General features: G+C 49.2%; 3 protein-coding genes across 3 annotated transcripts in view; all 3 read left to right on the top strand.

The window, feature by feature from the left end:
• Positions 1-24,613, top strand: part of CNIH4 (cornichon family AMPA receptor auxiliary protein 4) — a 728,363-nt gene that overhangs the window by 232,967 nt on the left and 470,783 nt on the right. The window lies entirely within an intron of this gene.
• DEGS1 (delta 4-desaturase, sphingolipid 1) overlaps positions 1-24,613 on the top strand; it is a 347,277-nt gene that overhangs the window by 46,167 nt on the left and 276,497 nt on the right. The window lies entirely within an intron of this gene.
• Positions 1-24,613, top strand: part of CAPN2 (calpain 2) — a 60,515-nt gene that overhangs the window by 16,488 nt on the left and 19,414 nt on the right. Inside the window, exons 3-9 of the mRNA XM_050760938.1 lie at positions 14,399-14,517; positions 15,707-15,840; positions 17,164-17,332; positions 19,153-19,236; positions 21,014-21,099; positions 22,079-22,153; positions 22,880-23,040. Coding sequence (XP_050616895.1) covers positions 14,399-14,517; positions 15,707-15,840; positions 17,164-17,332; positions 19,153-19,236; positions 21,014-21,099; positions 22,079-22,153; positions 22,880-23,040 — 828 coding nt within the window. The remainder of the gene's footprint in view (positions 1-14,398; positions 14,518-15,706; positions 15,841-17,163; positions 17,333-19,152; positions 19,237-21,013; positions 21,100-22,078; positions 22,154-22,879; positions 23,041-24,613) is intronic.

Genomic DNA, 24,613 nt, shown 5'->3' with positions numbered 1-24,613 from the left:
GGATTTAACAAGCTGGGCTGATGTGCCAGCTTCAGGACGCCACTCACCCCCAAGCGTTTCTGAGATGCCCATGGGACCCAGGAGCCCTGACTTGCACAAGCCAGCAACTGCCTTTCTGTTTGCAATCAGCCAGCTTCACTGGGCATCTGTTATAGGAAGAACAGTGGGCTGAGACTTCAGCAAAAAAAGACAAAAGCAAAACACAATCCCTTCTCTATACAAGGTTCTTCCCTCTCTGTGTCCAACCAGTCCCTCCATTCTAGGTCCTTAACTCATCACCAAGCCTCCATTTTCTTCTCTTCCCCCGTGACTCCAAGGCAGGCCTCAGTTCTCACCTGGAGTCTGCTCAGGATGCCTACAGGTGGTCCCAGAATTGTAATGGCTTGACATGCAATTTTTCAGCTTTACGATGGCATGAAAGCAATACACATTCAGTAGAAACTGCACTTGAAGTACCCATGCAACCATTCTGTTTTTCACTTTCAGTACAGTGTTCGATAAATTACATTGAGATGCTCAACATTTTATTTTAAAACAGACTTTGCCTCCTTAGATAATTTTGCCCAACTGTAGGCTACTGTAAGTGTTCTGAGCACAATTAAGGCAGGCTAGGCTAAGCTATGGTGTTAGGTAGTGTCGATAAAATAGTCAAATTCTGTGAAAGATTTAAAGAGGTTTATTCTGAGCCAAATAAAAGTGACCAAAGCCCAAGGAGGTCCTGAAAACCTGTGCCCAAGGTGGTTGGTTTACAGCTTGGTTTTCTACATTTTAGGAGGACAGAAGTTACAGGCAGACATCAATCCAGAAAGGCAGGACGACTTGAAGTGGATGGGGAAGGCACAGGAGCTGGAGGGGCTCCAGGTCACAGGTGGATTCAAAGATTTTCTGATTGGCAGTTAGTTAAAAGCATTAAGTTATTATCGAAAGACCTGGAATCAAGGCCGGGTGCAGTGGCTCACACCTATAATTCCAGCACTTTGGGAGGCTAAGGCAGGTGGATCACTTGAGGTCAGGAGTTCAAGCCTGGCCTGGCCTGGCCAACATGGTGAAACCTCGCCTCTACTAAAAATGCAAAAATTAACTGGGCATGGTGGTGTATGCCTGTAGTCCCAGCTACTCAGATGCTGGGGCAGGAGAATCACTTGAACACAGGAGGTGAAGGTTGCAGTGAGCCAGGATTGCACCACTGCACTCCAGCCTGGGCGACAAGAGCAAGACTCTCTCTCAAAAAAAAAAAAAAAAAAAAAAAAGACCTGAAATCCGTAGAAAAGTGTGTCTGGGTTGAGATAAGAGGTTGTAGAGACCACGGTTTTGATTATATAGATGAAGTCTCGTAGATGGCCACTGTCAAAGGCAACAGATGGCAAACGTTTTCTATTCAGACCTTTAAAAGGTGCTACTAGATGCTCAGCTAAAAAGACCTGGAGGGAAGGTGATTCTCTACATTAAGCTTGTCCAACCCTCACGCTGCCCAGGACGGCTTTGAATGTGGCCCAACACAAATTTGTAAACTTTCTCAAAATATTAAGAGTTTTTTTTTTTTTTTTTTAGCTCATCGTCTATGGTTAGTGTTAGTGTATTTTATGTGTGGTCCAAGGCAATTCTTCTTCCAATGTGGCCCAGGGAAGCCAAAAGATTGGACACCCCTGCTATAGAATGTAGATTTTCCCCACAAGAGACAGTTTTGCAGAGACATTTCAAAATATGTCAGAAAAATATATTTTGGGCTAAAATACTTTGATTTATTTCAGGGCCTGCTATCTGTCATGTGATGCTCTACTAGAGTCTGGTTGGAATTTGGTATCTTACTGCTAGGAGGAGTCTGTTTTGTGAGTCTTAAGATCTCTGTTTTCAGTTAATGCTGGTCAGCAGTGCCTGAATTCCTAAAGGAGGGGGATATAATGAGGCATGACGACCTCCCTTCCCATTGTGGCCTGAACTTGTTTTTCAGGTTACCTTGGAATCCCCTTGGCTAAGGGGGCATCCATTCAGTCAGTTAAGGGGCTTAGACTTTGATTTTTAGTTTACAGTAGGCTAAGGTGTATTAAGTGCATTTTCGACTTACAATATTTTCAACTTCTGATGGATTTGTTCAGATCTAACCCCACTGTAAGTTAAGGAGCATGTATACTTGTATCTAATCCACTTTGGGCATTGCTACCAGAGAACCTGTCCTCAGGGAGCTATGGAAGTAGTGGAGGCAAATGATTAAACGGATGGATTAATTCCAAGTTCAGATCATGTTAGGAGTCAGCTGGGATGCAGTGTGAGGATCTTGGAGGGGAACAGTAAGGGGTTAAGAGAGATACCCCAAAGGATGATTAAGGAGGGAGAGTTGGAAGGAAGGTTTCCCGCAAAGAGGAAGCAGGGAGTGATTCATTCTGAAAAAGGCAAATATTTTATTATGCTTGGAGGGTCTGGTGCAGAAGGGGAAAGGGGGAGAAGGAACTTTGGCTTAAATTCCCTCAGGAGCCAGTTCAGATTCCTAACCTGGCCCAGACGTCCAACCCAATCCGCCTAGCCCCAGCCCTCTCCACTTCCCAGCACCCAGCCCCACTGCTGGGTGCCTGCCTGTTCTGGACTCTGCACTTGACCTTCCCTCTCCCTGAAAGTTCCCCTGCTCTTCCTCACCCAGCTCCCCGCTCTAAGTCATCCTCACCCACCCCAGCCCTCCTACAGTCCCAGTCTGCCCTGTTCAGACTCAAAGCCTCATGCTCACCACTATCATCTGCAACCTCTGTTTCCACACTGTCTCCTGCCGGCTGTGAGCTCACCGCCTGAGAGCCAGCACCAGTCTCCTCTAGACCAAGTACAGGCCTGGCACGGAGCCAGGAAGGCACCAACAAGGAGCCTGAGACTAGATCAGAGGGGAAAGAGACATATCCTCCAGAGTTGACTTACACGAGGTCGGAGGTGCACAGAGGCACGGGCAAGCTGGGCCCCAGGCAAGAAGCATGGAGTGAGGGATGTGGAGGCAGCGGAGGGCATCCGGGAGTCTGGGCTGCCCTTTGGCAGCTCTGTGTTCTGCCTGCTCTTCCTCCAAGATGAGCTCCCTCAGCCGGTGTGTGAAGTGTGTGTGTGAGCGTGTCACCGGTTAACTGAGTTCTGTCCCTGCTTGGTATCAGTTGCAAAGAAGGAACACTCAGTTGGAAAAAAAAGGCAAGAGGGTTTTATTCCTGACCAGGAGAAAGAGAAGGAGGGGACTCTTGCTCTAAAGACACCTTCACCTCGAGCCGTGGAAACTGGGGAGTTGTAAGGAGATAGGTGTGGGGCAGGGAGGTGTGTAAGCAGGTGCAGGGTGAGGGTGGGAGGGTGGGGACCTCTAGACGCTCAGGCGCAGGCCATAAACATGCCTCTCCATACAATGCATGATGTGTTACCAGAAAGGGGTTCTCATCTAGAACCTCAGAAAGCGTTCTTGGATCTCTCTCAAGAAAGAATTCAGGGTGAGTCTGTAGAGTAAAGTGAAAGCAAGTTTATTTTGAAAATAAAGGAATAAAAGAATGTCTACTTCATAGAGCAGCCCTGAGGGCTGCTGGTTGCCCATTTTTATGATTATTTCTTGATGATATGCTAAACAAGGGGTGGATTATTCGTGCCTCGCCTTTTTAGATCACTTAGGGTAACTTCCTGATGTTGTCATGGCATCTGTAAACTGTCATGGCTCTGGTTGGAGTGGAGCAGTGAGGACAACCAGAGGCCACTCTCGTCACTATCTTGGTTTTGGTGGGTTTTGGCCGGCTTCTTTACCGCAACTGTTTTATCAGCAAGGTCTTTATGACCTGTATCTTGTGCCGACTTCCTGTCTCATCCTGTGACTTAGAATGCCTAGCCCTTTGGGAATGCAGCCCAGTAGGTCTCAGCCTCATTTTACTCAGCCCTTATTCAAGATGGAGTTGCTCTGGTTCACACGCCTCTGACACATGTTCAGAAATAGTGGTGATTTTCTTCTACAGGTGGTGACGTTAGCATTATAATGACATGATAAAGTTCTAAATGTAACAAGGGGTTGCCTGCTCCAGTTTCTGCCAGTTTTAGGGGTCTTATCTCCCTCTGGTATCTGGGTAGAGGTCAAGAAACTCTGGCACCATCAGGGGCCAGCTTGTTTCTTTGAGCAGTTGTGCCTACAAATAAAGAGACTAAAGAAAACAGTAAGCAAACCCAGTTATTTCCTGGGGGCTGCGCTGGTATTCAGCATGTTTTACTTCACCAAACACACATTCTTCCCAGTGCAGGCACTGGGTGTGACCGTGACAGCCAGCACCAACCTGCCCACGCACTTCCCGTCCTGCAGGACTGTCAGCAGCCGCTGCACTCTATTGTGGCTCAGGGGTGCCTCAGCCCAGCCTCTCCTGCGCTCCCCCTCCCCTGGCTTCCCAACTCTGCCTCACTTCTGTTTGTGAGGGAAAGACAGCAGTAGCGGAAAGAAAAGAAGGAGAAAATGCACAGCAAATATTATGCTTTCCTCTTGGAAAACCTCCAGGAGCCGCAAATATTAGTAACCCAGCTGCATCCCACCCCCCAGGATGGGCTGGGCCTGTCACATAGCCGACCTTCAGGATGCGGACACCCAGGCCAGGGAGCACAGCTCTGGAAATTTACTGACATGGCCCTGAATGAATTTGTCTTTTCAGTAGAAGGCCCTGTAGTTTAAAGGAGTCATTCATAAGGTCTGTCTGAGAGTGCCTTGTCCTCAGAGGAGGGTCTGGGTGAGCTGGAGTGGAGGGAAGGGCTGGGTACCTGGTGTGCTCACCATGGGCCCCCAAGAACGGTAGCCCCACTGGGGGCAGTGAAGCCCGTATCCAGGTCGTGTGAGTCTTGGAAGGGGAAGGCCGGTGTGCTTATGATTTAAAAACCCAAATCAAACTTCCTTTCCCAAACAAATTAGAACGGGTGGAGGAAGCTTGAATTCAGAGAGGATTTCCCAGAGACCCATAAGCAAAAGTAGCTTAACTGAGCTCAGTGGGTGCCCCAGAATGGGCCAGAGAGAATGACACTAAAAAGTCGTCGACCAAATGAGCAAATGAATACAGGAATGCCCATCCTCCATAGGCACAAACGTGGTGAACGTTCCCTGAGAGAACTGACAGCCCGGGGTGCAGGGAGAGGAACGGTAAGAGACCCTCTTTCCTTCTGTTGTGTGAGGAAAAAGCAGGGAAGGGACCGCAAGGCCAGCCTCTCCCAGGAGCTGCGGTTCTCAGCCCCGGGATCCAGCACTACAGGGAAGTGCAGGGGAGGCCCCACCGCCCCGGCTGGAGACCCGCTCAGGCCTGGGTAGGCACTCCTCTCTGGAGGGGCCACACTCGTCTCCAGCAAATGCTTCAGTATCTATGCCCTTCCCAGTGCTCACCCCTCTTTCAAAAAATGTACTTTGTTTTTTTAAAAAGAGATTGCTTTGTCACCTATACTGGAGTGCAGTGGTGCTGTCACAGCTTGCTGCAGACTCCACCTCCTGGGCTCAACCCATCCTCCCACCTCAGCCTCCCAAGTAGCTGGGACCACAGGCACACATCAGGACACCTCGCCCAGTGCTCACTATTTACCTTTATTTCTTCCTTATTCGGACACCCCTTGCTTCCAAAGATGAATTTTGGAAGTCTCAAGACGGTGAGAAGGACCCCATATGCACTCCACTCACCCCTGCAGCTCCCCTCCCTCCTCACTGCCCCTCGGCCACAACCCTCTCTCCTTGCCCCTCACCAGCCGACACCCTTGGCAACCTTGGCACCCTTTCCAGGACAATACTGCCAAATGTGGCCAAGGTCTGGCACACCATGTACCAATCGAGACTCCACTTCCCTTGGGTTTCAGTTTCCACTCCTATAAAATCAGCAAATGAAAAGAGCAAACACTTGGAGACACTGTTCTCAATGCTTTGCATATTTTTTTTCCATTTAATTCTCAGCACCATGAGACAGTCTATTATTATTAAACTATGTTATATATGAGGAAACTGAAGCACAGAGGGAGTAGTCTCCCCAGGTCACAGTCGGGATTTGAACTCCATGTTCTGGCTCTAGTGTTTCCCAACCATTTGGGGTGGGAGTGGGAGAGAAACAGACTGGTCTCTCTAGAAAATAGCATGTGTTTGCATGTATGCCAAATTTGCACAAAACATTTGGGGTTCCAGGTCAATAAAGCCCATCCATGGACCCCCGGTTTCCCTTCTCTCACATGATCCTAACAACCTGCCAAGGATATGCCTCATCACTATCCTCCTTCCACAGCTGAGAACACACAGGCTCAGAGAAATTAAGAAGTGCTCACGCAACCTTAAGTGGCCAGATCAGGACCAAAATCCAGGTCCTCTGGCCAGGCGTGGTGGCTCATGCATGTAATCCCAGCTCTTTGGGAGGCCAAGGTGGGTGGATCACCTGAGGTTAGGAGTTCAAGACCAGCCTGGTCAACATGGTGAAATCTTGTCTCTACCAAAAATACAAAAATTAACTGGGCATGGTGGTGGACGCCTGTAATCTCAGATACTCGGGAGGCTGAGGCAGGAGAATTGCTTGAACCTGGGAGGCAGAGGTTGCAGTGAGCCAAGATGGTGCCATCACACTCCAACCTGGGCGACAGAGTGAGACTCCATCTCAAAAAATGAAATGAAATGAAATGAAATGAAATGAAATGAAATGAAATGAAATAAAATTCAGGTCTTCTAACCACAATCCAGTGCCCCTCTCCCACCCACCTCTGGTCTGGCCTCTTAGATCTATCTGGGATGTCTTTCCATTATACTCCTTTCTGGTTTGAGAACCACCTGAGGGCTCCACGTGGCTGTGGGTGCTCTGTGGAACCATTTGGCCTGTGCCCAGCAGCAACGGGGACAGCCAGCAAAGGTGCCCCTGCCCCTGCCAGCCTGCCACCTACTTGGGACCTTTCTTTTCTTTCTTTTTTTTTTTTTTTCCTTTTGAGACGGAGTCTCGCTCTGTTGCCCAGGCTGGAGTGAAGTGACGTAATCTCAGCTCACTGCAACCCCTACCTCCTGGGTTCAAGTGATTCTAGGAGAGGCTGAGGCAGGAGGATCACTTGAGACCAGAAGTTTGAGACTAGCCTGGGCAACAGAGCAAGACACCTCTACAAAAAAAAAAAGGTTTTTAATTAGCTGGGCATGATGGTATGTGCTTGTAATCCCAGCTACAAGGTGAGGTGGGAGGATCACTTGAGCCCGGGAGGTCAAGGCTGCAGTGAGCTATGATTGCACCACTGCACTCTAGCCTGGGTGACAGACTGAGAACCTGTCTCAAAAAAATAAAAACTAAAAATAAGGATAAAGAAATTAAGACCAGATGTAGGGGAGATTTGTGGAGGAAGGGGACAGGAGGCCCCTGAAATCCCATCGTGTAGGCAGCCCCTGCTTGGCTAAGCATGAGGCTCATGGGGCACCCAGGTGGGCTTTTTCTGGAGACGAAGCAAGGCAGAAATCCCCTCCATCTTCTGTCCCCAGCCTCTCAGGTCTGTGCCAGTTGAGTGTCTTCCAGGACAGAAGCATGGCTGGGTGTGGGGGCAGCCTGGATATAGGGATGGCTGGTCTGTCAAGCCCATGGTCAGGACCTTAACGGGGCAGCTTAGGAACCTCTGGGAAGGGCCTCATCTGCTGCCTTTAGTAATAAATGTGGCCAGCAATAGCCAGGGCCCTGCTAGCAGGAGATGTCATTGGTAGCCACCTTCCTTCTCTACAGAGACACCATCTGTCCCATGGATGAGCAGAATCCCCTGGGGACCCAGCTCTGACACTTGTCCTTGGTCATGTCCAGGGTGCTGGACAGACTGAGGCAGGTGTCAGGCTCCCGGGATGAGAAAGGCAGATGAGCGATGGGAGTAGGCGCTTTAGCTTTACAGTGACTTAGGCAGAATTGCTTAGTATTTACATATGCCTCACCTTATTCCACAGAGAATCTAAGGCCTGACCAAAAGAGAGAGAGAGAGAGAATACAATAACACCATGTACTGTAAAGAAAAACAGTCAGTTCTAAAAGAAAAACAATCCAGCAAAAAGGGAATGTCAAAACCTGGAGAGGGGAAAAAATAAAAGGCATACATGCTGTCAAAAGCACCTTAGGGGCTACAGATGGGCCCTATACTTAGTGTTGACACCCAACAGCTATAAAAGAATCTCACTGTGCCCCCCCACAGGAGCACGGAGAAGGTTTGATTCTAGATTTTTTCTGTGCCATTTATATTTATCTATATCCTCATGCACAAGTTCTATACTGTTTTAATTGCTGTAGCTTTAGATGTGTTTAAACATCTAATAGAGGTAGACTTCCTTCTCTTTTAGATTTTTTTCTAGCTATGCTCCATATTTAATTTTTAAATAAACTTATCAGAATCAGCTAAGTTCAAAAAAAATTTTAATCTTATTACTTTTTTTAAATTATTTCTTTTTTTTTTTTTTTTTGAGATGGGGTCTTACTCTGTCACCCAGGCTGGAGTACAGTGGTACAATCATAGCTCACTGCAGCCTTGACCTCCAGGTTCAAAGTGATTCTCCTGCCTCAGCCTCCCACGTAGCTGGGACTATAGGAGCATGACACCACAGCTGGCTAATTTTTTTAAAATAATTTTTATAGAGACAGGGTCTCACAATATAGTGAGATTTCAGGTTGGTCTTGAAATCCTGAGGGCTCAAGAAATGCTCTGGCCCTGGCCTCCCAAGTGCTAGAATTAGAGGCATGAGCCACAGTACCTAGCCTTATTGCTATTTTTATTAGCATTACATTAAGTTTATAGGCTAACTTAAGAGGACATGGCATTTTTATGATAATGAGTTTTTGCAGTCAAGAACGCAGGCCGATTTTTTTAAATGGGGTAAATGATTGTCCAAGCGCCTCCAGGCAGGCTCACGTGCACACCTGGAGTCAGTGAAGAAGGTGAACAGCTGACAGGAGCAGCCCCCTAGTCGGAGGAGCCCTGCACACAGTTGGAAACAGACAGCTTGTGTCTGGAGTCTTCTGTGATCCGAGGAGGAAGCGTGGCTGAGTCCATCCCAGAACAGGGTCTGGATCTGTGAGTTGGGGGCAATTGTCAGGATTCTAGCACTGGAAGTGGTTCACATACAGGTGCAACCTGAAGGGAGCAGTGCCCCGCAGTCACAGGACACAGCCACATGGAGCCAAACCACGCTCTCAGAGAAGGAGCCAGGGAAGAAACACCCTAACTGCACTACTCCCTTCTTCTGGCCCCCAGCAGCCATAGGCCCTGGGCCCCCGGTGAGATCCCCATAGAGGTCAGCTCCCAAGCAGCAGGATGGAGGGTGTAGACTGGATATTAAGAGGCAGCTGGAATGTATCAGGCACTCAGCTCCAGCTCACCACGATTCAGGCACTCAAGTTCCCAAGACAACAGTTTCTGCTCTGAAATAAATGGAGTAATTAAGGATCAAAAGGTTATCAACAGGACCCAAGCATAAATAGACTTTTTTTTCTTAAGACAGAGTCTCACTCTGTCCCCCAGGCTGGAATGCAGTGGCGCAATTTGGGGTCACTGCGACCTCCACCTCCCAGGTTCCAGCGATTCTCATGCCTCAGCCTCTCGAGTAGCTGGGACTACAGGAGCATGCCACCACGCCTGGCTAATTTTGTATTTTTAGTAAAGATGAGGTTTCACCATGTTGACCAGGCTACTCTCAAACTCCTGACCTCATGTGATCTGCCCACCTCGGCCTCCCAAAGTGATGGGATTACAGGCGTGAGCCACCACACCTGGCCCATAAACAGATTTTGTACCTCAACAGGAAGGCTAAGAGCTTGTAACAACTGAACGTTCCCCCAGGAGAGGAAGGCAGGAATTTTGCTTGTGCCAAGTGCACTCTTCAGACAGTCCTCTGAGGTACACCAAGGTGTAAGTAGCCATCTCACCCTCCCCTCTGCCAAAATTTTTGTGTGACTGGAGAGCAGAGTCCCCCTCCAAAAAAACAAAAAATGAGCACAAGGAAAATACTATTTGCAGATACATAATGTTAAAACCTATAGATCTTTCTTTTTCTAGTCCCATCCATATGGCAACATTCCAGGAGAGGCCTCCATCACTGGACGGCACCCTCCGGGGCTTTCCTGGAGCTAAAAACAGTTTAAGCCAAAAGCAATTTGTAGCATCTGAGTTAAACTCGTGGTCCCACCCTTCTCGAACTAGCTGGCTTATTTTATCCGGACCAGGATATAACGGCTCTAAACAGGCTTTGCCAGGAGGAGACACCATGGACTTCAGCAAGGGCACCTGACCAGGAACAAATCACTGCAGGATGATCCGAAAGAGAAGGGTTTCCATAAATTATTTTGCGTAAGGTAGATTCTGACCTTGATGGGGACAGCCAAGGATCTGGACCCTCAGCTGGGAAAGATGGGACTAAGTCCACAACTGCTGAGGTTGTAGAACAGGTTTCTTGTGGGGAGGAACCCACTTGTGGACATGGGCCATCCCGGTGGAGTGAGAGAACACCGTGCAGCCTGGACGCTGAATGAAACACCATTGAGTCACCTCTGTTTGAAATGCTTGTTCCCTGGTGCCATAAAGAAATAGCACTTGAACATAAATTTAATTTACCCAGCAAGGCCATTTTTATACTTTCTGCAGAAAGGGTACACTCGCCAGGAGTTTTGCCGGGAGAGTACACCGAACAAAGGAGACAGGGTCATTTATAACCTGACACGTCCACCGTACTGCTGTGTCCGGTTTCCATTGGCTGGAACGGGACCTCACATTCTGTATTTGTCCCGATTGGCTAGCAACTTAGAACTTTTTAAAAGAGGCAAAGGCAGAGGAGAACATAGGAAGGAGGAAGTAGCTTGTGGAATGCTGAGAAAGGTAAAAACACCTTTAAATAAGGAAGAGGAACAGGCTATGACCTAATGCTTGCTTGGGCCAGTATAATAAGCATGCCAGGGAAAAGGCTAAATTGTGGGAGCTAAGAACATAAAGTACACTGATTTCTTTATCACGGCTAGCAGATATTTAAGAATGTTAGCACAGGTCTTTGAATAAAGTTTGCTTCTAAGAGAAGTTACTATTTATTCCTAATTAAATGGGGAGGAAGGTCTTTGAAGAGGAAACTTTATGTTTTACACCTCTCAAGGGCAAAAGTCCCCAAGACAATGTCCATTTCGAATTCAATTAGGTGAATTCGCAATTGACACCAGCCTCTTTGCAGAGGAGACTGTTTTGGTTATACATCAAAAGCCTGTGCTTTGCCGATAGACCTGACAGCCACTAATTAGCTAGGACCTTTGGGTGATCCACTCCACCTCCTTAAACCTCAGTTTCCTCAACTATGAAATAGGATGAAAATAGTACCTACCTCGAACTGTTCTGTGACAACGAAATTGGATAACATGATAATGCGCACAAGGCTTTTAGCTCGGGGCCTGGCACATCTAAGCCTTTGTGTAATCATTGTGTAGATCTTGTCACTGAGATGCTTACACGAGAGAGGAAAGAAGTCAGTTGGGTAAGCGAGCTTCCCAACTTGGTTCAAAATATTTTGCTGATTGGGGTGAGGGAAAGAGTGAAGGAATCAGAAGTAAAAAAAAGTGGGATTTCAAATGCTTCCCTCCTTTTTAGAAATCAAGACATTCTTTACTGGCCTCTAAGTCTCCTTCAACTCCAGAATTTGGAAAACTTACGAAAAACTTTTTGAATCTTTGGCTGTAAAGTGTGTGTGTGTGTGTGTGTGTGTGTGTGTGTGTGTGTATATATATATTTTTTTTTTTTTTTTTTTTTTTGAGACAGAGTCTCGCTCTTGTTGCCCAGACTGGAATGCAATGGTGCGATCTCAGTTCACTGCAGCCTCCGCTTCCTGGGTTCAAGTGATTCCCCTGCCTCAGCCTCCTGAATAACTGGGATTATGGGTGCATACCACTATGCCCGACTAATTTTTGTATTTTTAGTAGAGATGGAGTTTCACCATGTTGGCCAGGCTGGTCTGGAACTCCTGACCTCAGGCTATCTGCCCGCATTGGCCTCCCAAAGTGCTCGGATTAGAGGCATGAGCCACCACGCCTGGCCTCTTTTATCTTTTTCTTTTCCCTTCCCTTCCCTTCCCTCCCCTCCCCTCCCCTCCCCTCCCTTCCCTTCCCTTCCCTTCCCTTCCCTTTCCTTTCCTTTCCTCTTTTCTTTTCTTTTTTTGGGGGGCGGCACAGAGTCTTACTTTGTTGCCCAGGCTGGAGTGCAGGGGCACAATCTTGGCTCACTGCAGCCTCCACCTCCTGGGTTTAAGCAATTCTCCTGCCTCAGCCTCCCGAGTAGCTGGGATTGCAGACGTGAGCCACAAGGCTACCAACTGACTGACTGAGGGGATGTGTCTCCATTTACCATAGATCTGTCATTAGCGTATGTAGGCCTCAAAGAGCTGTAAGCAGCCGTGTCTATGTGCTAACAGGACAAGCTAGGTCAGGAACTCTCAGCATGCTAAGTCATCCACTAGAATTCAAAGAATTCAGTGAGCTTCAGCTGGGCCTGGTGGCTTACGCCTGTAATCCCAGCACTTCAGGAGGCCAAGGCAGGCGATCACCTGAGGTCAGGAGTTCAAGATCAGCCTGGCCAACATGGCGAAACCCCGTCTCTACTAAAAATACAAAAAATTAGCCAGGCATGGTGGCAGGTGCCTGTAATCCCAGCTACTTGGGAGGCTTAGGCAGGAGAATCACTTGAACCCAGGAGGTGGAGGTTGCAGTGAGCCAAGATGACACCACTGCACTCCAGCCTGGGTGACAAGAGTGAGAGTCTGTCTCAAAAAACAAAACAAAACCAAAGAACTCAGTGAACTTCAATAACATACATATATATGTTACTGATATACATCAATAACAATAACATATTACATATATAACATTTTATATATATATATATATATTTTTTTTTTTGAGACAGGGTCTTGCTCTTCTGTCACCCAGGATGAGTGCAGTGGCATGATCACATCTTACTGCAGCCTCCACCTCCTGAGCTGGGACCACAGGCGTCCACCACCACACCTGGCAAATTTTTGTATTTTTTGTCAAGATGAAGTTTTACCATGTTGCCGAGACCAATCTTGAACTCCAGTGCTCAAACAATTCACTGACCTTGGTCTCCCAAAGTGTTGGGATTACAGGTGTAAGCCACTGTACCTAGTCTTCAATTACATTTTTAATAAACCTGTCAATTGGTGAAAATAAATCCAACAGTGAATTAAACTCCTTTGAGGCTACTTCCCATTATCGTCATGGGAAATTGTAGGAAACTGCACATTCCTTAAGAATGGAGTAAACTTCCTCATCCTCTTCCCAGGCCCCCTCCCCTTTGTGTTTTGTGGTGAAGATGACCCCTCCCTGAAACCATCTGGGTGCTGTTGCTGGCATCAGCTTGCTTCTAACTGCGTGAAATGATTGTGGTGCCTGCTGTGCTGAGAACCTAGCACTGGCACCAAATGGGCGCCGAGTGCTTGGGCGCCGAGTGCTTACGCACCTGCTCTCATTATGCCTCACACTTATCCACGTCATGGAGGAGGGTTCTGAGGCTCAGAGAGGGACCAGGCTGCCTGGCCAGCTGCCCACCTCGTTGTGCCCATCCTTGTCTACCCCTTGAAGTGACCTCTGCCCCTCCGCACAGAAACCCTTGGGGACAGCCCAGCCTTCTGCCTCTGACTCAGGGCTTTTCCATCTGCACTGCTCCCTACTTACTTCCTGTGATTGTACTCCCTGCCGGAGCCTCTTTTCCTGGCTCAGATCCTCCTCCTAGGAGGCATGCAATGTTTGTCCCCTTCCCATCTAGCACTACGTTTTCTTTCTCTCATTCAAACTCCCCTTTATATATTTATTTGTTTATTTATTTAGAGATGAGGGTCTCCCTCTCTTGCCCAGGCTGGAGTACAATGGTGCAATCATGACTCACTGCAGCCTTGAAATCCTGGGCTCAAGGGATCCTCCTGCCACAGCCTCCCAAGTATTAATATTATAGCTGGGACTCCAGGTGCACGCCACCACGCCCAGCCCAAACTCCCATTCAAAGCCTGTGTGCCCAGAAGCCTCTGCAACTGCGCTGGTTTCATTGTCTCACTGTGGAGCATCTGCAGCGAATCAGGTGCAGGGTTGGGCTCTGAGGGCACAGTTCAGCCACCAGAGTTCTGGGTATTTCAGGGAATGAAATTTCCCATCTCTGCCCAACCACAACACAGCAAAAACATTTCTCCCTTTGCATTTCCCTCAAAATACTAGGTTGGTGCAAAAATCACAATTACTTTTACACCAAACTAATAACACCCAAGCCCTCTGACCCAACCCTCAGATGGGGGACCGCCTGAAACTTCACTCTGTCTATTCACAGGTTGTCTTAGGCTTTAAGCGCCTGAAGATGGAGACAAGATTTTTAACATCCTCCTGGTTCTGAGACCCTCTGATAAGAGCTCCTTGTGTTGTGTTCACAGGTGACTGCTGGCTGCTGGCAGCCATTGCCTCCCTCACCTTGAATGAAGAAATCCTGGCTCGAGTCGTCCCTCTAAACCAGAGCTTCCAGGAAAACTATGCAGGGATCTTTCACTTCCAGGTAACTTAATGGCTGGTTCAAGTGGTTCCTCAACAGGTCCGGGAGGCTAGAACAGTCTCCTGGCTTGGCTGGGTTCTTCAGTCCCCGGTGTTTGCAGACTCCCAAGACCAATGCTGTTCTACAAAGGACATTGGGTGAGAGCAGGAAGCTTCCTGGCTTACCCATGGCCAGGATGTGGGACCCTGCCGGGATGGCCCTGGGGGGTTGCTGGGGACCTGCAAAAGGGAGGTAGAACGAGGTGTTCAGGAAATAATTCCCAAGTTTAAAAAAAAATGTATTATTTGATGTTTGAGACAAAACGTTAAAGTTCTCCTCCTTTTATGCTGGTAAATGAGAAATAATATTTGAAAAAGCTGGCTGGGTGCGGTGGCTCATGCTTGTAATCTCAGCACTTCGGGAGGCCGAGGTGGGTGGATCATTTGAGGTCAGGAGTTCGAGACCAGCCTGGCCAACATGATGAAACCCCATCTCTACTACAAATATAAAAATCAGTTGGGCATAGTGGTGCACGCCTGTAATCCCAGCTACTTGGGAGACTGAGGCAGGAGAATCACTTTAACCTGGGAGGCAGAGGTTGCAGTGAGCCAAGATAGTGCACTCCAACCTGGGCAACAGAGTGAGACTCCGTCTCAAAAAAAAAAAAAAAAAAGAAAGAAAGAAAAAGCCAGTCCAGTCCAGGTGCGGTGGCTCATACCTGTAATCTCAGCACCTTGGGAGGCCAAGGCAGTGGATCGCTTGAGCCCAGGAGTTCGAGACCAGCTGGGGCAACATGGCGAAACCCCATCTCTACTGAAAACACAAAAAAATTACCCAAGTGTGGTGGCACGTGCCCTTAATCCCAGCTACTCGGGAGGCTGAGGCAAGAGAATCACTTGCATCCAGGAGGTTGGAGGTTGCAGTGAGCCGAGATCGTACCACTGCACTCCAGAGTGGGACTTGGTCTCAAAAAAAAAAAAAAAAAGCCTACAATGCAGGGCAGGATGCTAAAGAGGCAGGTGTGGATTCGAAGGGATGGACATGAGCCTGAGGACTTGGCCTGCATAGGAGAGTTAAGGGAGCACCTCCTCCCAGGACGGGCTCATGAAACCTATGCCAGGGGATCAGGGAAAGGGAAGGCAGAGGCAGCTGAGGCTCGGAGTCCCAGTGCTGCCACCAGCTCCTCCTGCAGCCCACCTCTCTTGTTCTGCAGTTCTGGCAATACGGCGAGTGGGTGGAGGTGGTGGTGGACGACAGGCTGCCCACCAAGGACGGGGAGCTGCTCTTTGTGCATTCAGCCGAGGGGAGCGAGTTCTGGAGTGCCCTGCTGGAGAAAGCGTACGCCAAGTAAGTTGTCATGCCTCCGCTGGCCCCGTGGCCTGCCCCCAATGCCCTGGATTCCAAAAAATAAGAACTATTCCAAGACTACTTTGAGTGGAAGTCCTTTTCTATAGAAGGACTTCTTCAGCCAAAATTAGGCTGTAAATGCAAGGGAGATAGTGCATGCAGGGTGCCTGGCCGCACTGTACGCTGATAAATGACAGCTATCACCATCTTTAACCAAATGCACAGGAACAAGTTATGGTACTGATTGTGCTGGCCTTGAGAAGGAGGTCTACTTCCTTGACAGGACACATTTGTATCAACTAAAAAAAGCAGAGTTTTTGCCAACGGGCAAAACTATTCATTGCAGAGGTAGGAAACTTGCGCAGAATAGATGATGTCACTGACTAGCAATGGCTTCCCCATCTCCCCACAGCTGCTTCCCACCCAGGTTGCCACAGTTGAGTTTGTCCAGTGCTCAGGCTGCCCACTCTCAGTAGGAAGCCCCACGCCAGCCCCTCTCCAGAATGGCCCCATGTTGGCTGTGCCGCCTGGCTCTTTCCATTAAGTGACCCCACTTCCGAGCAGGAAGCCACTGGACTCCAGCATCTATAGTCAGGACCACTAAGCCCTTGCCAACACAGTGCCCGTTTCTCAGGGAAACTGCTTCCATTATTGAATTGTTGTCCTTTTTTAAGCTATCAATGCCAAACAAACCATTAGTAGACCTCCCCTTTCTTGTCAGGATGTAGAAAGAATCAATACAGGAGGTTCATCCAGAAAAATCACTAAGGTCCTTCCAACTTGAAGGTTCTATGAGAATGAGAATCTTTTTTTTTTTTTTTTAAATACAGAGCCTTGCTCTGTTGCCTAGGCTGGAGTGCAGTGGCACGATTTTGGCTCACTGCAACCTCCACCTTCTGAGTTTCAGCAATTCTCTTGCCTCAGCTTCCCAAGTAGCTGGGACCACAGGCATGCACCACCATGCCAGGCTAATTTTTTTGTATTTTTAGTAGAAACAGGGTTTCACCATGTTGGCCAGGCTGGTCTTGAACTCCTGACCTCAAGTGATCCCACCCGCCTGGCCTCCCAGAGTGCTGGGATTACAGGCGTGAGCCACTGTGCCCGGCCTGAGATTTTCTTTAAAACACAAAATACCAGGGAAATGGTAACTGTGGACACAATACCTTGCCTTCCTGAGCACCCCGGGCTGGGGACAAGGCCAAGGAGAATGTGAGCAGGGGGTCCCTAGGGCATCCAACCTAGAGGGTACTAGGGGGTGGGTATTTGAGATATTATAGCATCAGTAGTGTCGAGGGTAGCGGCAGCATCTAACCCCTCTTGTAGGATCAACGGATGCTATGAAGCACTCTCAGGGGGTGCCACCACTGAGGGCTTCGAAGACTTCACCGGAGGCATTGCTGAGTGGTATGAGTTGAAGAAGCCCCCTCCCAACCTGTTCAAGATCATCCAGAAAGCTCTGCAAAAAGGCTCTCTCCTTGGCTGCTCCATTGACGTAAGTCCAGGCTGCCTTCCCTAGCCTCACCTCATCTGCTCTTGCTGAAGGGAGGCTCCCACAGTGCCCAAGGGAACCCACTGCTCCTGTGTACAACGTAATGCAGCCCTCGTCCACGTAGGGGCCAAAGGAAAACCTCCCTCCACCCTCTGAAGGTCCGCTGAAAATCAACTGGCAAAAGGAAGATTAATACAAGAAATGGCATACAAATGTATGAATGTGCACGGGGGAGAATCACAACAGATTTCCCTACCACGCATTGGGATACAAAGGGTTATATTCCCTTCCTCCTAGGGGAAGGGAGATGGGGACGTGTGGATGATTTTAGGGATATCGTAAATGATTTTTAGGGGAATTCAATGGGCTTAAAGAACATAAATGGTCTGGGATAAAGTCTGTTGGGCCTGCAGAGCAGACAGTGGTTTGTGACAAGTCTGTCTAACCATGTTGACAGACTTGTCTTTCTTCCTGCGATATGAGTTCAGTTCATAATGACTCAAGGAAAGGACCAGAGGTCATTGTTTTCATCTTTGGCAGATCCAGACTTTAGGCAGGTGAGGGAACTTCAGAGAATAGCTTCCTCCGTGCTTTGGGGGAGAGTGGATGGAGAGACAGAAGGAAAGGGGAGGTCAGAGAGATCTTGAGGCTTCTTCAGTTTAGCATTTCAAATGCCATCTCTTGGAGGTATCGGTTTCTGAGCCGCAGTGTCTACCATTATTGCTCATCACCTGGAAGCCAAGGGTTGCTAGGCAAGGTCAAGCTGTCCGGGGTGTAATGGATGGGGTGATGGTGCCTCCAGCCTTCTGTCTTCAGCCCACTTCCCACTTTCAGCCTGCTCTGAATCACCCCCACCCCTCTGACCACAGGTTCCCTGGGAGCCCCTGACACCTGCTGCCCCTGACACCTTCCCCTCCATCTGCAGGGCTGTGCAGCCTTCCCCTGCACTCTTGCAGAGCTAATAGGCCTGTGGGAGACTTCAGAAGGAAGAGGAGGAACGATTTCCTCATAATAGCCTTGCTGGCAACGCTTACCAGGGGATGGGAGGTAGGCACTGTGCCCAGGAGCCTTGGAGCAAAGGCTGTGCCCAGCCTCTGAGCCCTGTCCCATCCAGGTTCTGGTCTCTGCGGGTGACAGAGATAAGAAGCCCTGGCTTTTGGAGCCAAAATCTCCGTCAGACTCCCTAGGCAGGAATTCTCAAAGTTTATCAGCAGAACACGTTGAGGCAGAAGACCCTTTCTACCCCAGCCCTTCTTCCTAAGCTCAACCTTCACCAGAATAGATGGGGGAAAGGAGAGACTGTGAGGCGTTCTTAAAACAGAAGCAAATTCTGACTCAGACCGGAATAAACAACCGTTCTAGTATAAACCCTACAGCTGGGCTGGGCCAGACCACGGAGCATGAGCTGGTGGTGGAGCGAGGGGGTGCTCAGTGCCCCTGGGCCACTCAAGTCTGTCTGGGTGTCAGCCCTGGGCCATCGAGGACCCCCACCGGCCCTCTCTCGGCGGTGCGCCCTTTTCCGCCCTCCCCAGCCTGCAGAAATCTGTGGATACGCTCTTCACACGGGAATGCGTGTGCTCGCTGCGCGAGAGGGCTGCATTCCGCCTTTTCTCTGGTATTCTCGGCGTTCAACATTTGAACGCGGTAGGAAAGGTTCTCCAAGTGCAAGAAAGCGCAGCCCTGAGCTTCCGGCCCCAGGCCTCGGCCCCCGCGCTAGTGCGTCCCGCGGTCCCGCCCAGCAGTAGGACAGGAACGAGGGAACGAGGGATTCCGGGAGGAAGGGAGAGCGGGTGCGGCGAGTATGACGGTTGCCGTGTTTGCAGATCACCAGCGCCGCGGACTCGGAGGCCATCACTTATCAGAAGCTGGTGAAGGGGCACGCTTACTCGGTCACCGGAGCCGAGGAGGTAACGGCCGGCGCGGATGTGCAGGGGTCCTGCTCTCCTAACACGATGGTCACAGGCACAGTTTGTGGTGATGCCCAGGGGCCCTCGCGGCCCCACTGTGGTCCGGTTTGCACTCGGGCCCCGCACTCCTGAAGTTCCGCGCGGGAGGAGAAGCGCGTCCCTTTCGCAGCTCGGGCGCCGGGTGCGCCGCGCTGCCCCCTGGTGGCCGCAGTGGCCGGCGCCGGGGTCCTGGTTTTCTTGTTTTAGATTTTACCGTTTTACAGTTACGAACTTACTATTTTGATCAGCTAAAAATAATAAAACAATGCATCTGCATAGTGTCTTATACGCTATAAGGTGCTTTCACATTTGATCTCATAAAAGCATTTGTGCCCATTTTCAAATCTGACGCCTCTTACCGGCTGTGTGGCCTGGGCCAATTACTGGAACTCTCTGTCCCTTAGTCTCCTCATTTAAAAAATGGAAATAATAATAATATCCATTGGAAGGTCGTGGCGATTCAATCAAGTTAATATATGTAAAGTGCCCAGAGGTGACTCACACATTGTATATAAGGAGGTAGCTGTCCTTGCTGTTGTGATCACTATTGTTATTGAAAATATTATGGGCTGGCATGGTGGCTCACACCTGAAATCCCAACACTTTGGGAGACCAAGGTGGGAGGATCGCTTGAGCCTTGGAGTTCAAGACGAGCCTGGGCAACATAGCGAGAACCTGTCTCTACAAAAAAAAAAGCCAGGCATGGTGGCATGCACCTGTCGTCCCAGCTACTTGGGAGGCTGAGGTGGGAGGATCACTTGAGCCCAGGCGGTCGAGGCTGCAGAGAGCCATGATTATGCCATTGCACCCCAGCCTGGGGGACAAAGTAAGATCCTGCCTCAAAAAAAAGAAATTATCAAGCAGCTCAAGCAGCTCAAGTTCACTGTTAATTACAGAACCCAGTCTAGACCCCAGATCTTCTGCATGTCCAGTGTTCTTTTTTTAACCTTGACTTTTTTAACTACCCCCTCACACACACGTCTTTTTATTTGAAAATTTTCACGTCTACAGAAAAGTTGAAAGACTAACATAATAACTATTCAATTACCAGTCCCCTAGATTCACCAATTGCTAACATTTGCCATGTCTGCTTTATCTATGTGTGCACTTTTTTTGAGTCATATGAAAGTAAGTGGCAGATGTTATGACACTTCCCTCCTCAGTACTTCAGCATTTGTCCGCCTATGAATAAGGACCTTCTCTTACATAATTCCGCTACTATTGCCACACCTAAGAAAATAAACATTAATTCAGTAATGTCATCTATTATAAAGTCCACATTAACATTTTCCCAATTGCCCAAAATGTCCTTTCTGGCGACCCACCCCTACCCCGTCCAGGACTCAGTCCAGATTCACTCACTGCATGTGCCTGTTATCACCAACGATCTTTCAACAAGTGGTAAAGCTTCTCTGAGCTCCTTTAACAAAAGCGCATCCTGTTCTAGTCAGTTAAGCTGAAGTTCAGAAGTGAAGCGCCAACAGTCCCATCTCCCAAGAGCCAGATCCCGGGAGCTTTAATTCTCATTTTCCAAAGCTGGGTAACAGCGAGAGATCTGGGTGCCAAGCCCCCTCTAGCTTTTGTGATCCTCCCTCATACATGGACTCAACCCCCAAATCCTCCCCACCATCCTCACCCCCATACCTCCTGGCTCATGCGGAAGGGGTTGGAGGCCCAAGCCTTCATAGCCCTGGCTTGAACTCAACCTCTTCCTCCTCCCTTTTATCTAATCCTGCAGGTTGAAAGTAGCGGAAGCCTACAGAAACTGATCCGCATCCGAAATCCCTGGGGAGAAGTGGAGTGGACAGGGCGGTGGAATGACAAGTGAGGAGGGTGCAGGCCTCGGGGCCCCGGGTAGGGGTGCATTGTGATGGGAGGCTCTGGGAAGACGGTGAGAGAAGACGGCATGTGCATTATGCTGAGAAATACAGCCGGGAGAGCCCAGGCCACGTGGAGAGGGACCCATGGACAGGAGCCCTCAAAGAGTCTTTTAACCAGGACACTCCTCCAGCAGCATGGGTGCCTTCTTCCAGGCCCCAAGCTGCTCCTGTGAAGTTCATTCCTCCCACTGCCTCTGGGTTCACCCCTTCCCCAGCTCAAATCCACCCTTCTATGGGGCTTTCAGGGAAAGAAATGTACCCCACCTTCCCCCAGGCACTTCTATTCCAGGATAATGATCTCTGTACCAAAGACCAGAGAAACATCCCTCTGTTGATTTCCAGGGCTTACTGGTAGGCATGTTGAACCCTCAACTATTTGGGGTAAACACTTGTTTGTGTATCTGCTGTGGCAACCTCAGCCTACTTGTTCTGCCTCAAGTTGGAGAGGTGGGCAGTACAGAGGCCTGTGTGTAATTCCAGCCAAAGCTCAGGCAGTGGGGGCCAGGTCCTTCTGCTCCGTGGACGGACAAACATCTGCTGAGGCTTCCCAGGCCAGCTGCAGAGGCCAAGGCCAGATGCTCCTCATCAGATCTTCAGTTGTCCTTAAAAGAGCTGCTGATCTGAGCTACTCCATCTCCCTCTAATGGACTGTGTTCATTTTCTGGACTCTTCCTTGCCACTGTCTTCCAGCGCAACTCACCCTCTCACGTTGCTCCCTGGTTTGCATCTGTATAGTGTTCTATACTCTTTAAAGTGCTGTCAGAGTATTTCAATGCAGCTGTTAGCCAGATGTGGGCTACTTTCCCCCTTTCTGGAGCCTGAGCCCTCAGAGGTGAGAGCAGATGTCCCTCTTCCTCAACTCTGGGGACCTTTGGGGAGAAATCATCGTACACTAATGCCTCTCTCATTACTTTGTTTTCCAGCTGCCCAAGCTGGAACACTATAGACCCAGAGGAGAGAGAAAGGCTGACCAGACGGCATGAAGATGGAGAATTCTGGTAAGATTAGTGGAGGCTTCAGGGAAGACAGAAAACATCTGTCTTCCCCAATGTTCTATACTAGAAAGTTGCTAATAAGAAAGTGTGTCGGCCAAAAGTGAGTTTACCATGTTGAGGACACAGGGGTGTGGGATCCTGGTTTTGTTGTTATTTTAAGTTCACTGTAAGAGCCTGAATAAAGAAATTCTTAAACCCCTTCAACGGTCCATCTTGACAATGGGGTTTATAAGCTGAGGGGCTTCACAAAAAGGCTAAGAGGAATTCCTTTGGTAACGTTCAGATCCCAGGAAACAAGGGAAAGATGGGGCCTTTCTCCCCCAGGTTCCGGAGACTGATCCCCGCCCCTCAAGAAACTGGTCCCTTAGTGAGCAGCAAGGGACCCACATGACTGTGTGTCTGTGCCACTCGCGGGACCGCCTGCACTGTGCACAACATGCACTCTATCAAATGGGACCCATATATTGTCACATTTGATGGGCACGGCTCCCATTTTTGCAGATGAGAGTTCTGAGCTTCAGAGAAGTTTAAGTAACTTGCTCTAAGTCACCCAGCAAGAAAGTTGCAGTGCCAGGACTGGAATCTGAGCTGAACCTGGTGCCCACCCACTCAGCTCTAATGAGCTGCTCTGCCTGGCATTGGGTGGTCCTGGTCTGATGATGATGGAAAGTCAAGGCTTACCACTGTGTCCTCTTGCACCTGCGACAGCTGTGTCTCTGCTTTTGCCAGGATGTCTTTCAGTGACTTCCTGAGGCACTATTCCCGCCTGGAGATCTGCAACCTGACCCCAGACACCCTCACCAGCGATACCTACAAGAAGTGGAAACTCACCAAAATGGATGGGAACTGGAGGCGGGGCTCCACTGCGGGAGGCTGCAGGAACTACCCGAGTAAGGGCTGTTGCAATGTGGAGCTGCCAAAGGCCAAGGCTCCCCTTTCCCCACCCTGTGTGCCATACCCCCCGGCCTAGCAGTCCCAGGAGGCAGCTGTTGCTCACTGGAACCCTCTATATCTTCCTTCTCCCTGAGCCTTGCTCTCTTGCTCAGTCCCTCACCTCCTGCATTCATTTGCTGCCTACCCAGGCCAAACCCAAGAGCCGCTATTTCTGTGATGTCCTCTCCAGGCCCTGGATTCCCCAGCACCCATCATGACCTTCAGCCACCACCTTCCACCATGCTCACGGAAGCAGTGCTCAATCCCACTTCACGGCCATGAGCTACTCTATGCACCCCACACCCAGGCAGCCAAGCCTGCAGGGGAACCTTGCCCCTGCACCCAGGGAGGCATCCACATATCAGGCCCTGTTTGTTTGCCCCCCATTCAGTTCAATCAGCAAATGTTGACTGGGCCCTGCCCAGATGGGGTGAAGATTTCTCCTCTGGTCCAGCCTTTGTTGAGCCCTTTGATTCTTCTGCCTTCATGGCTTAGTCCGTCAGCCGTTATCTGAACATGATGACATCTGCCAATTATGGGGCACAGCTTCGGTGCTTGGAACTACCCTAAGTGCTTTGTACACAGGGTGAGGATCCATCATCTGAAAATGTGAAATCTGAAATGCTCCAAAATCCAAAACTTTTTGAGCCCCAACATGATGCCACAGGTGGAAAATTCCACACTTGACCTCAGGTGACAGGTCGCAGTCAAAACGCAGTCAAAACTTTGTTTCATGCACAAAATTATTTTCAATATGCTATAAAATTCCTTTCAGCCTATGTGTATAAATTACATATGAAACAGAAATGAGTTTTGTCTTTAGACTCGAGTTCCATCCCCAAGATATGTTATGTATATACAAATATTCCAAAATCCAAAAAAATCTGAAATAGGAGACACTTCTGGCCCCAAGAATTTCAGATAAGGGATATTTGGCCTGAGTAACATTCTATCTAATCTTCCCAACACACTTCTGAGGCAGGCACTTTCTTATCACTTCCATCTCTAAGACGAGGAAACCGAGGCTTGGAGAGGCTAGTGACTTGCCGAAGGCCACAGAGCATGTTGGGATTTGAACCCAGGCCCCTGACTGTGGAGCCACTCTGTAAGTACAGTGGCAGCAGGTCATGGTCACATAGTGATCCTCTGTGACAGATGAGGAAGCTGAGGCTCTAAGTAGCATACCAGGGCCACAGAGCAAGTAGTCAGATTGGAACTAGCTGACCTACAGCTCTGCGGCTCTGACTTCCTCACCTCAAGTATGCAGCCATCAAGTGGCAGTCCCAGTGGCGCTGGGAAGACCCTCTGCCCCCCAGAAAGGACCCCTCCCACCCACTAGATCAGGAGTCGGGAAGCTCCCTCTAAAGGGTCAGACAGTAAATATTTTTGGCTTTGTGGGCCACTCAGTCTCTATAACAACAACTCTATTGCTGTAACCCAAAGGCAGCCATGCTTAAGCCTGCGGGGCCGTAGCTGCCAATCCCTACACAGATGGTGCCTTTAATTCCACAGTTAAGGTTTTATCCCATT

The sequence above is a fragment of the Macaca thibetana genome, chromosome 1 (genome assembly GCF_024542745.1).
Source record: "Macaca thibetana thibetana isolate TM-01 chromosome 1, ASM2454274v1, whole genome shotgun sequence".
Lineage (NCBI taxonomy): Eukaryota > Metazoa > Chordata > Mammalia > Primates > Cercopithecidae > Macaca > Macaca thibetana.
This window is presented reverse-complemented; position numbering and strand designations above follow the sequence as displayed.